Source organism: Hyaena hyaena, unplaced genomic scaffold, assembly GCF_003009895.1.
Source record: "Hyaena hyaena isolate Hyena2069 unplaced genomic scaffold, ASM300989v1 scaffold_2278, whole genome shotgun sequence".
Taxonomy (NCBI): domain Eukaryota; kingdom Metazoa; phylum Chordata; class Mammalia; order Carnivora; family Hyaenidae; genus Hyaena; species Hyaena hyaena.
Window position 1 is genome coordinate 48575 of NW_024082913.1, and position 15620 is coordinate 64194.

A 15620-nucleotide genomic window follows, 5' to 3' on the forward strand; every position below is an offset into this window, starting at 1 on the left:
AAAAAAAAAAAGTACTGGAAAAAAAAAAAAGAAGATGTGGTTTATCTATACAATGGAATACTACATGGCAATGAGAAACAATGAAATCTGGCCATGTGTAGCAACATGGATGGACCTTGAGGGTGTTAGGCTGAGCGAAGTAAGTCAGACAGAGAAGGACAGATACCATATGTTTGCACGTATAGGAGGATAAGGAGGAACTTAACGGTGGGCCATGGGGGAGAAGAAGGGGAGAAATAGTGGGGGAGAGGGAGGGAGGCAAACCATGAGAGACTCTTGAATGCTGAGAACAAACTAAGGGCAGATGGGGGTGAGGGAGAGGGGAAGGGGGGTGATGGGCATGGAGGAGGGCACTTGTGGGGATGAGCACTGGGTGTTATATGGAAACCAACTTGACAATAAACTATTTTTAAAAAATAGTTTTGGCAAAATGTAAACATAAAGGTTGAAAGAGATTAAGCTCTTTAAGCAACTCAACATTACTTTTCATCAACACCCTAATAGAGAATATTTATAAAACAGTTAATGAATCCTTCCTCAGCTCCACCACTTACTAGCAGTGTGACTTCGGGCAGGTTACTCACTGCTTTGTCTCAGTGTCATCTGTAAAATGGGGACAAAAAGAAACCTATCTCCCAGGTTTGTGGTGATGATTAACTATGTTAATATACATAAAGCACTCAGGACAGTGCCTGACATTTAATAAATACAGTTACTTTAGCAAATATATTTACCTCAAGGAAATTTGCAAGACACACCTACACATAGTCAGGCACACATAAATGCACATGGATACAGTATTATAAGGAGGACAGTCCGAAAAGCAGGTTAGGTTAACAATTTCAGACACAGATGGGCATTTAGGTAGTAGTTCCGAACTGGTTCACATCATGGCCCACACGGAAAATGCTAATGTTGGGATGGCTTCTTAAAGTGAATCTGGAACATACACAAAGGCTTCTTGAAAAAAACTCTTTACTATTTCTTTGTATTACATAGCTATGATTAAAAAACAAAATGCAAAGTATTAGGAAAAAAGTAAATGCTAAATTTATTCAAAATAAAACCTTTTCAAAAATGTTTTATCTATTTAGTCAAATTTACCAATATTATTTTTCCTTTTCTTTTTTTATTATTTTTTAAAATTTATTTTCAAGTTAGTTAACATACAGAGTGGTCTTAGCTTCAGGATTAGAACCCAGTGACTCATCTCTTACATATCACACCTAGTGCTCATCCTCCAAAGTGCCTTCCTTAATGCCTATTACCCATATAACCCAACCCCCCTCCAGCAACCCTCAGTTTGTTCTCTGTATTTAAGAGTCTCTTATGGTTTGCCTTCCTCCTCGTTTTTATCTTATTTTTTCTTCCCTTTCCCTATGTTCATCTGTTGAATTTCTCAAATTCCACATATGAGTGAAATCATATGGTATTTGTCTTATTTCGCTTAGCACAACACCCTTCAGTTCCATCCATGTTGTTGCAAATAGCAAGATTTCATTCATTTTCATTGCCAAGTAATATTCCAGTATATATATATATATATATATATATATATATATATATAGTACATCTTCTTTATCCATTCATTAGTCAATGGACATTTGTGTTCTTTTCCATAATTTGGCTATTGTTGATAGCACTGCTATCAACATTGGAGTGCATGTGTCCCTTCATATCAGCATTTTTGTATCTTTTGGATAAATTCCTAGTAGTGCAATTGCTGGGTCATAGGCTAGTTCTATTTTTAATTTTTTGAGGAACATCCATACTGTTTTCCAGAGTGGCTGCACCAGTTTGCATTCCCACTAACAATGCAAAAGTGTTCCCCTTTCTCCAACATCTGTTGTTTCCTGAGTTGTTAATTTTAGCCATCCTGACAGGTGTGAGGTAGTATTTCATTGCGGTTTAGATTTATATTTCCCTGATGATGAATGATGTTGAGTATCTTTTCATGTGTTTGCCATCTGGATGTCTTCTTTGGAAAAGTGTCCATTTATTTCTTCTGCCCATTTCTTCACTGGATTATTTGGTTTTTGGGTGTTGAGTTTGGTAAGTTCTTTTATAGATTTTGTTTATTAACTCTTTATTTATTAAAAAAACAACAATGACACCAAGCTGGAGGCATCACAATCCCAGATATTAACCTCTATTGCAAAGCTGTACTCATCAAGACAGTATGGTATTGGCACAAAAACACATGGATCAATGGAATAGAATAGAGAACCTAGAAATGTACCCACAATTATACAGCCAACTAATATTTGACAAAGAAGGAAAGAGTATCCAATTGAATAAAGAGTTTCTTTTAGCAGTTGGTGCTGGGAGAACTAGACAGCAACATGCAGAAGAATGAACCTGGTCCACTTTCTCTCGCCATACATAAAAATAAATTCAAAGTGAATGAAAGACCTAAATGTGAGACAGGAAACCATCAAAATGCTACAGGAGAAGACAGGCAGCAACCTCTTTGACCTAGGCTGCAGCAACTTCTTACTTGATATGTCTCTGGAAGCAAGGAAAATATAAGTGAAAATAAACTATTGGTGCCTCATCAAGATAAAAATCTTCTGCAAAGAGTACAATCAACAAAACATAAAGGCAACTGACAGAATAGGAGAAGATATTTGCAGATGACATATCAATTATTTTTATTGCATCTGGATTTTAAGTAGTAGACAGTAGCCACCCCTATCCCAGGGGATGAGGAATCTCAACCCTTGCTCTAATGACATTTTGGTCTGGATAAGTCTTTGTTGTGTGGGGAGCTGTCCTGTGGATTGTAAGATGTTTAGTTCCATCCCTGACGTCTACCCACTTGATGCCAGTAGGACTCTGATAGTTGTGGCAACTGAAAATGTCTACAGACATTGATGAATGTCCCCTGGGGTCAAAATTATCTCCAGTTGAGAACCACTGCCCTATACCCAAATTGTAGAGACATTCATCCATGTTTTTCTTCTAGTGCTTGTGTGGTTTTGTTCTTGCAGTTAGATCTCTGATCCATTTAGGGTTTATTCTTATGCATAACGAAGTGTTGACCTAATTTTTCCAAATGGTTATCCAGTTGTCCTATCACCATTTATTAAAAAGCTCCATCTTTTCTGTGGTATATCTATGCAATGGAATATTACCCAGCCATAAAAATAAAATGCAGTCTTGCCATTTGCAACAACATGGATGGACCTAGAAGGTATTACACTAAGTGAAATAAGTCAGATAAAGAAAGACATTCGATCTCACTCCTATTTTTTGATTTAAGAAACAAGGCAAAGAAAGAAAAAAGAGACCAACAAAAACAAATTGGTGGTGCCAGAGCACAGGTGGGTAGGGGGATGGGTGAAATAGAGAGGATTAAGAGTATACTTAACATGATGAACATAGAATAATATATAGAATTGTTGAATCATTACACTGTACACCTGGAATGAATATAATACTGTATGTTAATTATACTTCAATTAAAATTTTAATTTAATTTAAAAATTCCGTCTTTTTCAGTGTTTGAGATAACTGTTTTTATATACTAAATTGACATATGTACTTGAACCTATTTCTGGACTTTTTTTCTGTTCCATTGGTTTATTTATTCATGTACTGGAATCACTGATTCATTTAAAGAGATTTTGTAGTATGCATTTTAAAAATTAACAAATACTTTTCAGACAGTTTTAAGTTTACAGAAAAATTAAGTAGAAAGTATAGACAGTTGCCATATGCTTTCTCACCTCCACCACCTTACACAGTTTCTCCTCATCACATCTTGCTTTAGTGAGGTACATTTGTTATAATTGATGAACGAATATTAAAACATTATTAACTGAAGTCCTTAGTTTACTTTAGAATTTACTATTTATATTGTATGCTCTATGGGTTTTGACAAATGTGTTATGATATGTATCCCCCTCTATTCCTAGTTTTCTGAGAGTTTTTTAAAAATTGTGAATGGGTATTAAATTGTGTTAGATCTTTTTTCTACATCTTTTAATATGGTCATATGATTTTTCTTCTTTAACTTATTGATGTGACAGAGTACATTAATTGATTTTTGAATCCTCCTTTTATCATTGTTGGATTCTTTCTGCTAATATTTTGTTGAGTATTTTAGCATCTATTTCATGAGAGATATGTGGTTTGTAATTGTCCTTTCTTGTAATGACTTTGTCTGGTGGGGTATTAGGATAATGCCTGGCCTCATAAAATGAATTAGGGAGTATTTCCTCTGCTATTTTCTGAAATAGATTGTAAAGAATTGGTATGATTTCTTTCTCAAATGTTTGAAAGAATAAACCAATGAAGTCATCTAGACCTGGTCCTTCTTGGTTTTGGAAGGTCACTAATTATTGATTTAATTTATTTAATACATATAGTTCTATTCAGATTATCTGTTTCTCTTGATAAGTGTTGGTAGATCGTGTCTTTCAAGAATTTAGTCCATTTCACCTAGGTTATCAAATTTACGGGCATATAGTTGTCAATAGCGATGTTCCCTCTTTATTTCTGATATTAGTAATTTGTATCTTTTCTCTTCTTTTCTTAACCTGGCTAGAAATTTATCAATTTTATTGATCTTTTCAAAGAATCAACTTTTGGTTCATTGATTTTTATCCCTTTATTTCCCATTTTCAATTTCACTGCTTTCTGCTCTGATTTTTATTATTTCACTTTTTACACTTTGGATTTAATGGGTTTTCTGTATAGTTTCCTGAGATCAAAGATTAGATTAGGATTTTAGATTTTTTTCTTTTCTAATATATTCATTCAATGCTATAAATTTCCCACTAAGCATTGCTTTCACTGTGTTCCACAATTTTGATTAGTTGTATTTCAAGTTTCATTTAGTTCAAAATATTTTTAAAATTTCCCTTGAGACTTCTTTGACCCATGTGTTATTTAGAAAAGTGTGGTTTACTCTCCAACTATTTTGGAGTTTTCCAAATATCTTTCTGTTATTGATTTCTATTCCATTGTGGTCTAAGAGCATACGTTGTATGACTTATGTTCTTTTAAATTTTGTATCTTACGTCCCAAATGTGGTCTATCTTGGTGAATATTCTCTGTGAACTTGAAAAGGAGGTGTATTCTGCCGTTGTTGGATGATGTATTCTATAGATGTCAAATATATCCAGTTGATTGATGATATTGTCCAGTTCAACTATATCCTTGCTGGTTTTCTGTCTGCTGGATCTGTCCATTTCTGACAGGGAGGTGTTGAAGTCTCCAACTATAAGAGTAGATTCATCTGTTCCTCCTTGGAGTCCTGTTGTTTTTTGCCTTATATATTTTGACACTCTGTTTTTAGGTACATTCACATTAAAGATTATTTTCTTCTTGGAGAATTGACCCCTTTATCATTATATAATGACCTTTTTATCCCTAATAATTTTCCTTGCTTTGAAATCTGTTCTGCCTGAAAGTAATATAGCTATTCCAGCTTTCTTTTGGTTAGTTAGCATGGCATATCTTTTTCTACTCCTTTACTTTTAATTTATATGTATCTTTATATATTTAAAGTGGGTTTTTTCCAACTTGACAATAAACTATGAAAGAAAAAAAATTTTAATAAAAAAAAGTAAAGTGGGTTTCTTGTAGATAACATATAGCTTGGGTTTTTTTTTTTCATCCATTCAAAAAGTCTCTGTCTTTTCATTGTTGTATTTAAACCATTGACACTTAATGTAATTATTGATATATTTGGATTCATAGTGACCATATTTGTTACTTCTTACTATTCATTGCTTTTTTTTTTTTGTCTTTCACTCTTTTTCTGCCTTCTCTGGTTTTAATTAAGCATTGTATATGATCGCATTTTTCTCCTCTCTTAGCATATAAATTATACTCCTTTTTACCTTTTTTAGTGGTCGCCCTTCAGTTTGTAATATATATATATATGCTATCACTTTGGTAATGGGAAATTGTTATTATTCTACCCCAGAAAAGATAATCCAGAATAGAAAGAAATTCCTCAAGGATGAGAAGAAGCATGGTAACACTCAGAAGAGGAAGTACCAGGATTTTCTGGATATTATCCTTTCTGCCCAGGTAAGTCTCACATCTGAGGGTGCTCATGTAGTTAACTGTGTGGGTAGCTGGATGATTGAGGAGAAGGGGAGACAAAAGCAACATTGACCAACTAAATTCAACAAGACTTTTGGATTGATGGGTTGTCTCCAAACAGTTTGAGATCAAGACAGAAGTCTGTAATTCTGTCACTAGAAGGAATCAGGTAAGACCAAATTTTTTACTAATTTGACAGGACTTGGTGATTATTGCAAAGATACATGATAGTTTAGGGAAACATGTGGGGAGAGTCACAGGGTAAGCTGGTAAAATGAGGAGGAGGAGGTACTACGAAGTCTGGTGAATCTGGTAGGGTGATTAGAAGAACTCTTTGCAAACCCTGCTTTCCTTATCTAACATTGGTTCTCCTTTATGCTCTGGTCAAAGTATGGCTCCTATTAGGTATTTGTTGAACTAAATTAAAATTGAAACTCTCATTTAAAACTCTAATTTATTTCCCTAAAAACATTGTCTTGATTGGGGCTCCAAAGATCTGTAAGCTGATATTGCATAAAAATATCTCTACTATACCTTTCAGGCTGAAAATGACAACAGCTTCTCAGATACTGACGTACAATCTGAGGTGAACACATTCATGTTGGCAGGGCATGACACCATGGCAGGGGGCATTTCCTGGCTCCTCTACCACCTGGCTTTGAACCCGGAGCATCAGGAGAGATGTCGGGAGGAGATCAGGGGCATCCTAGGGGACGGGTCTTCTATCACTTGGTAAGATCTGCATTCTTAAACATTTCAGCCTGGTTCCCCTCTTTGGGTTTTGCTTTATTTTTTCCTCTGGAACCCTGGTGACCATTATTGCTTTAAGATATATGCTTGTAGAAACAGAATAAGCAGGCTACCAATCTGCTCTCTTTCTAGAGGAACCAAAATTATCCCTATATCTTTTGCAAAAGAAGTTCACTCAACCACAAGTTATCTGTTTTATTGTTTTTCTAATCAGTAGTGTTTGTCTCATTTCTTTCTTTCACCTAGGATCCAGTGCACTGGAAATGGGGACTTGATCCCTAGACTTGCATTTAGAGACTAAATAGTAGGGCTTAAGTGGGGATCCTCTTCTGAGACCTGAGTGCACATCCATATCATTTCAGCCTCATTGTAGTTACTGTCTCCCTTCTTGTTCACTTCTTGGGACTGGCTTTGGACTTTGAACATAGTATCAAATGATACATACTTTAGTTGAGACTAGGGATTATGGACTGACAACATTTTAAGTACTGAGGCACTTAAAAAATGCCCAAGATTTGATGTGAGTCTTGCCCTCAATGAGCTCACACCCTGGTACGATAGACAGACCTCCATACAGATAATTGCCATATAACCTGGTTAGGGCAGCGAGAAAGAGATGTGCTGGCTACTACAGAGACTTAGAAGACAGGCACCTAACCTGGTATAAGGGACTCCAGAGGACTTCCTGTGAGATCTGACACCCTAGCTGCTTCTTTTAGGATGGGTAGGAGTCAGCCAGGTAGAAAACTTCAATGCCGTTGTGCAAGACTTTATCTTGCTGTTAATGACACCCAGGCTATGGATTTGACCCTCAGACATGCTCTCTGATAACAAAACAAACACACGTCTTCAATATAAATCACATTCTTTACCCTAGTTACATATTTCACTTATGCTTATTTTGCTGGTCAAAGAAACAGAAAGATAGAAATATTAAGAGCCATCTGGCCCCATGACTAGGGTAAAATACCATATTTCAAATGCAAAGGCCAGGTCAGAGCATTTATAAGGGACAATTTGAATTTATATATATGTAGTAGAGGTCTTACTTTTTATAAGGGAATAATAGTTATTTCCTATCATAAATTAAAGGTTTAAATTGTATAGCACAAAATATAGTTTGATTAGTCATTTTTTATTCATTCATTAACATTAATTGGATATTTTAACCTGTTTAGGGTAGAGGGATATATATATATATATATATATATCCCTTATAGGGATATATAAGGGATATATAAGGAGATATATATATATATGGGATATATATAGGGATATATAAGGGATACATATACATACATGTGTGTATAGAGGAATATATATATATATAGAGAGAGGAATATATATATATACACATATACATACATGTGTGTGTATATATATATATATATATATACATATACATACATGTGTGTGTATATATATATATCTAGGGGATATATATATGTACATATATATATATATAGGGGACATATATGGGAGATGTGTATATATATATATATATATATATATATATATATATACACAAGTCCCAGATATTGGCCTTCCTCATTCTTGTTTGGCCTATGTGAAATGTGAAAACAATAAAAAAAATTTTGACAGGTGAGAAGAAAAAGTCCAAAGGATATGTTAACTGCCATTCATTTTAATGAAAGAAATGAAAATAATTTTGTAAACAATAAGATACATTTTTATTCCATAATTTGACCTTATACTTACATTTAATGAAATTTGTCCAGAGCATTCTGAAAATTTATAATTCTTTTAGACAGTAATAAAACCACACTGCAAAAAGCAATTTCCAAAAATGCTGGGAAGTTATTCAATGTCTCCATTTGGCTCCTCTTCAGCCATTTCTGCATTGGGTTAAAATCCCTCTCTTCTTCTTGCACCAGGGCTAAGATGGACAACATTGAGTTTCTTAAAAATGCAAAGTGCCAAACTAAGCAGAATTACTCTTTTTATTCTGGGCTTGAGAGGAAAGAGTTCAAAATTAAAATTTCACACCACCAAATGGCCAAAGCCTGCATTCAAAATAAGTAATCAGAAAACCAAACAGAAACACAATAAAGCAAATAGAATATGTACAGTGATTTTATGACTAGCTGACTAGCTAAGATGCAAGTAAAAAACTTTATTCTTCTCCCTCCAATACCTCATACTTGTGTGGAGCAAGTTCTTTTCCTCTCCAGAGTAAAATCTTACCCGAATCTCAGAGAGTTCCCATCCATTTAAGTCACAAGAGCAGCCTCATTCAGCAATTAAGCTGTCTGGCCCAATGGAATGTGTAAATTCACATCCACTGGGAGCGTCCCCCTCCATCCCAGCTCAGCATTTCTTTGGGTCTGGAAGCCAATTGGCTGAGGGGGTTATGGTTGACTTCTTACTGACCAGTTCCTTCACTACCCAGTAGCTGCTGTTTCTGACCCTTCCATAACTGGTCCCAGGAAAAGGAGAAAGGGGTGGTATTATGGTGATCTTGCCCTCTGAGCTTAGTAGCTATTCGGTGCTTCCATTTATTCTTCAGTGGGTGCATCTGTGGGTTTTGTGGAGATTCCCTCACTAGAGCTTTGCCATGGTGATTCATGGGGCAAGGAAATGCTTGTCCTCAGAGCTTCTTTCAAGCTGGTTCCAGAGCTCTCCCTCTTGCCAGTTCATTGACCCACAAAACATAATGGACCACTCCTTACTTGTCCCTGTTGCTCTCCCCTCCTTCCCTGCCTGTTCTGAGTCACAGCCTTTCCTATCAGTCTTCTGTTCCCCAAACTCCAAGGAGCACATTTCACATCATTTAAGTGACCCAAGAAGCCCCCCTTTGCCTAACATGGTTTGGGGGTGCTCCTCCAGTCTCCACAGTACTCCGGCATTCCAACAATTGTCTTTAAAGGTTTTTTTTCCCCCTATCAAAACTCTTCACCCTCCTCTCTTTAGTCCTTGGTCATTCCTTACACATTCTTGATTTACATAGTGAACTAAGAGTTGCAAAACTGGTTTCAGAAACCCTACTAGCAAATCTTTTACTGGTATATTAGCCTCTTGCTTTATCATGAAGATATTTGGCACTTTTTCAGTCCCTCTTTCTCTAGAACCTCAGCTGACCCTGAGGCAAAAAAAGTCCCAACATTCTGTTACATAAACCACTGCAAAATACCTTTAACCTAGAAATGGTATTTACCAAGAATAAAAACAAAAGATGGGGAAAAAAGTCAATATTTACAAACTGCATATGGAATCTGAGTTCCATATCCTCCTTCCTGTCCTCACAGGGACCAGCTGGGTGAAATGTCATACACTACAATGTGCATCAAGGAGTCACTCCGACTGGCCCCTCCAATCCCATCCATTTCCAGAGAGCTCAGCAAGCCCATTACCTTTCCAGATGGACGCTCCTTACCTGCAGGTCTTTGTATTCTTTTCCTAAGCAGTTCCTAAAGACCATGGGATCCTGGGTGACAAAGTGACAGTGACAAAGAGTGGCTTGTTTCTCAACTGTTTGAGGAGTCAAAAGACAATCCTAAGAATGTCTGGCTTAGGGTTGGGTGCCTATTAAGAACTCAGTAAGTAATTCCTTGGCCAAATGTGGCTTCCAGACTTTCTCAAAGGTATTATAGCCATTTGAAGCAAAGCTCTGTCCCCAGAACCTAGATTGCTAGAATCCCAACCCAGGGTTTCTTCCATTGGAGGACATTGTTCCTAAGATTATTCTTATTTGGCTTAGTTTGAGACCCAGGTAAGACTTCATGGGAAATGAATATCATCATCTTTATCTAGATGACCCTGGGGCTCATTGGCTTCATCATCATAATAATATCATTCTTGTAAGTGTATAGCACTTAATAGTTTACACAGAGCCTTCAAACACATTTTCTCATTTTTCCCCCTTGGAACATGACCTTAACAGACACTTATATGGTGCTTCTCAGTTTATAAAGCACTTTTAAATACTTTTGGTGTAGCCAAAAACCCACCATACACCCCAAAGTGCAGATAAGCAGAACTGAAGTTCAGTGCAGATAAGAGGTCCCATGCCCAGAGCCCAGTGTTCGTCAGAGCACAGGTTTCCAATTAGGGCAGGTGGGAGGTAGAGGGGTGTCATATGAGACACTCTTCACTTATCTGCTTCAGTGTTCTGTGAGCGCTGGTCCTTGGAAACAAGCTGACAGGATTGCTTGTAGCAAACATCAACAACCTGTCACTTTGAAAACTAAGGAGTCACCCAGGCTTCATCTTCCCGTGGGTCCTTGACTGCTGGCATCAGCTACAGCACAGAACTCTGCCAGGAGCTGCTAGCTCTTTCCCTTCAAGAAGAAAATTCATATTGAAGAATGGTGTAACAATAACCCACAACTTGCTGTATCTTCTGTAATCTTTTTTATTTCTTTCCTTTTTGCAGGAATGACTGTGGTTCTCAGTATTTGGGGCCTTCACCGTAACCCTGCCATCTGGGAAAACCCAAAGGTAGGACTGTCTTACACATAAATCTTTCAAAGAACTAATGCCATGTAGCTCACTTTGTTAGCTATGCATTAAAGTGGCAAATGACACAAGGCAAACAACATAAAGACCAAAAATGTTCAACCTTTTCCTTAAAGGAAAGCTGTCTGTCCCCTTCCCCTATTCCTACTTTATGTTCACTTTGCATGAACATACGGACATAATGCCACACAGTCTACTCTAAATTGCCCACAGTCTGTACCACAGCTGTTTACTTAGCAAGCTCTACCAAGCACTCACCTAGACGCCTGCAGGGGTGTAGACTACTCATGCAGTCATGCAGGCAACTCTAACTCTTTTTGGCTGGATGTAACAATAAGGATTCTGGCAGAAACCTGATGGCACACTCAACTTGGACACTTGAAGGAGAGTTTTTAAAACCAACTATTTACAAAGGTATACGTAGGCTTTAGAAAAACAGAATGGAACAAATAACTGCTGAAGTGCTTACCACCTCTGGATCTGGTGAGAGAGAGAGTTACACAGCCTGGAGAGAGACTGTTGTCCTGGGGAGGGTCCTGGACTAGAGTTGGACCTTCAGCAGAATGTGCAGCCAGCCAGAGGCAACCTGGTAGGTTGAGGCCCAGGGAATAAATAACCCGAAAGCTCTCTCTGCTCACCCTCCAGATCACCAATCAATGTCTTTTATCAGTCAACCCAAAAGAAACCATGTGGGTCAGCTTCTTGGAGCCCAGAGCAGGGTGAGAAAGGGAGGAGAGAGGATCTGCAGAGGCAAAAAGAAGGCACATAGCTTGCTTACCTGAGTGCTTGATTCAACATTCTTAAACTCTAAACACTCACAACACCTGCACAGATACTTTCACATAAGTGGCTAGGGTTTAAGATCTCTCATGTGTAATGGGAGGTGGACTACATGTCTCAGTAATCATTGATCACGTAAGCACTTTGGCGTGACTTCTAAGTGGGTGTATTCTTTTTTTTTTTTTAATGTTTAAATCAGTTTTATTTGAGTATAGTTGACATACAATGTTACATTAATTTCAGGTGCACAACTTAGTTTTTTGACAAGTTTATATATTATGCTGTGTTCCCCACAAGCGTAGCTAGTGTCTGTCCCATTACATTGCTATTATAGTATTATTAACTATGGTCCTTATGCTGTGCCTTTTATTCCTGTGACTTACTCATTCTGTAACTGGAAACCTGTATCTCCCCTCTTCTCTTCACCCATTTTGTCCAACCCTCCCCCACAGCCATCACTTTGTTCTCTGTATTTTTGGTCTAATTCTGCCTTTTGTTTGTTTATGCACTTTTTAAATTTTAGATGCCACTCATGAATGAAATAATATAGCATTTGGGACTCCTGGGTGGGTCAGTTGGTTAAGCATCCAACTTCTGCTCAGGTCATGAGCTCACAGATCGTGGGTTCGAGCCCCGCATCAGGCTCTGTGCTGACAGCCAGCTCAGAGCCTGGGGCCTATTTCAGATTCTGTGTCTCCCTCTCTCTATGACCCTCCCCTGCTCATGCTGTCTCTCTCTCTCTCCCAGAAATAAATAAAACATTTTTTAAAATTAAAAAAAAAGAAATAATATAGTATTTATCTTTCTCAGTCTGACTTATTTCACTTAGCATACTGCCCTCTAGGTCCATCCATGCTGTCTCAAATGGCACGATCTCATTCTTCTTATGGCCATGTAATATTCCATTCCATCCACCACATCCTCTTTATGCATTCACTTATAGATGGACCCTTTGGCTGCTTCATGTCTTAACTATTGTAAATAATGCTGCCATAAACATGGCAGGTGCATATATCTTTTCAAATTAGTGTTTTCATTTTCTTTGGGTAAATTAGGTGAGAGCATCCTTACTTCCAAAGTGAAAATAATATCATGCCCCAGTGTTTCTGCTTTCTCCTTATTTAGTCTGGGTAGCAGACTCATCAGTGAGGAGGCCAGACAAGGGCTGCACATCTTGAGTTGCACTGTCCAGTGTGGTAGCTACTAGTCACATGTAGTTATTGGGCACTTGAAATGTGGCTAGTGGGAAATGAGATGTGCTGGAAATGTGTACCCAGTGTATATCACTGGATTTTGAGGACACAGTACAAAAATGTGAAATATTTCCTTAATAATTATTTATATAGAGTACATGTTGGAATGATATTATTTTCTGCAAAATAAATTCTATTATTAAAATTACTTTCACCTTTTAAAAAAGTGACTACCAGAGTGTTTGAAATTACATTTGTGGGGGTGCTGGGTGGCTCAGTCAGTTAAGCGTTTGGCTCTTAAGGTCATGAGTTTGGACCCTCTGGCTCTGTGTTGGGCAGGAAGCCTATTTTATTTTATTTTTTTTAAATATTTTTATTTATTTCTAGGAGAGAGAGAGAGAGAGACAGCGTGAGCAGGGGAGGGTCAGAGAGAGAGGGAGACACAGACTCCGAAATAAGCTCCAGGCTCTGAGCTGGCAGTCAGCACAGAGCCCAATGCGGGGCTCGAACCCACGAACAGCGAGATCATGACCCAAGTGAAAGTCGGACACTCAACCGACTAAGCCACACAGGCGCCCCGGAAGCCTATTTTAAAAAAAGAAGAAATTACATATGAAGCTCATTGTATATTTCTGCTGATCAGTGCTAAGCAGTAGCTTAAGAAAAATGCTAATGGTGTTTTGGGGATGGTGGTGGGGTTGCCTTGTCATTTCAGGTCTTTGACCCCATGAGATTCTCTCAGGAAAATTCTGATCAGAGACACTCCCACTCCTTCTTACCATTCTCAGCTGGACCAAGGTGAGGACAATATGAAGTTGTTGAAAATGCACAGAAATGTTTACTTGGAAACAGCATTCTCCCTTTGGTACCTCAGGTCTATATATTCTTCCCTGGAACCCCATCTTCTCACCAGACTATGAGGTAGATATTGGTACCTATTAGAGCCCCTGAATAGACCAGTTAATTTCACAAAGGACAAAGCCATTCTCTATCACATCCTATACAGCCATGCCTCAGAAAACTCTACCACAATGCAAATTTGCTCATTAGTCATGCAGCCCACCCCTGATGCAGGAGAAATAATTTTTCTTTTTTCTTACTTTCAAATCTATTGAGGTATAGCTAACATGTAAAATTGTAAGATACTTAAAATGTGTATCATGGTGATTTGATATCTGTATACATGTGAAAGGACTCTTCCCCATCTAGTTATTACCACATCTTCCACCTCACAAATTTATCTCTTTGTGTGTGTGTGTGTGTGTGTGTGTGTGTGTGTATGTAAGGACATTCAGATTCTGCTTTATTAGCAAATGTCAATGACACAATACAGTGTTACCCACTATAGTCACCTATTTTGACATTTACATCCTCACAGGAGAAACAATTCTCTAAGCAACTCCAAGTGCCACCTTGTTTAGGGCTGGTATCACATTACAGCCTCCTGGTTCACATTCTCACGGGGAACAATAGACATTCAAAAGTTTCTGTGACATATGGTATGAAAATGTGGCTTTATTGTGAACATCAGATTCGTTATGCTAGCATCTTATGAAAGAGTCAGAAACAACTCCCATTTCTTCAAAGTATCTTCTTTCTTTCCCTTGCTGCTTGCAGGAACTGTATCGGGCAGCATTTTGCCATGATTGAGTTAAAGGTGGCCATTGCCTTGATCCTGCTCAACTTCAAGGTGTCTCTAGATCCCACCAGACCTCTTGTCTTCTTGCCCCAGATTGTCCTCAAACCCAAGAACGGGGTCTACTTGCGCCTGAAGAAACTCCCCTAATGTTACAGCCTGGGGTACAAAGATACCCTGTGTCACTTAGATCTGTTTCTGTATGATTTGGAGAGATTTTCTCATCATTACTGTTTCATTCTGGCTTCTATTAATGTTATATACTAAGAATTTTGCTAGGTGACATCCATATGTTTTCTGCTCTTTTTTAAAAATGGGTTTTGGAATTTCACAAGTCGTAAGTGAATATATGCTCACAGTAAAAGATTTCCAACACTAGAAATGCATCTAGAGTAAAAAGTAAAAATCCCACTTCACATATGCTACATGTCTCTGCCCTGACTCATCCTACCCATTTTCCTAAAAACAGAATAGTTTGGTGTGCATTCTTTCAGAGTTTTTCCTATACATTATATATATATATGTATACATTTCATACATATGTCTGTATGTATTCGTATAGATGGGATCATATCCATATTATTCTTGCCTTTTTTACTTAATAAAAAATACATCTTGTTCTTAATCAGTGGATTCATAATATTATATCATATGGATGTACTGTAGTTTATTGAACTTTTATAGTATTTACACTATTTACAGTTTTAAAAACATGCTTATTGGCCATT

At 37.5% G+C, this 15620-nt stretch overlaps 1 protein-coding gene across 1 annotated transcript in view; it reads left to right on the forward strand.

The window, feature by feature from the left end:
• Window positions 1-15382, forward strand: part of LOC120227404 (cytochrome P450 4X1) — a 22892-nt gene extending 7510 nt beyond the window's left edge. Inside the window, exons 6-11 of the mRNA XM_039225525.1 lie at window positions 5936-6042; window positions 6599-6789; window positions 10074-10207; window positions 11201-11265; window positions 13972-14054; window positions 14874-15382. Of these exons, the coding sequence (XP_039081456.1) occupies window positions 5936-6042; window positions 6599-6789; window positions 10074-10207; window positions 11201-11265; window positions 13972-14054; window positions 14874-15042 (749 nt within the window). The 3' untranslated portion in view covers window positions 15043-15382. The remainder of the gene's footprint in view (window positions 1-5935; window positions 6043-6598; window positions 6790-10073; window positions 10208-11200; window positions 11266-13971; window positions 14055-14873) is intronic.
• The last annotated feature ends 238 nt before the right edge of the window (window positions 15383-15620 follow it).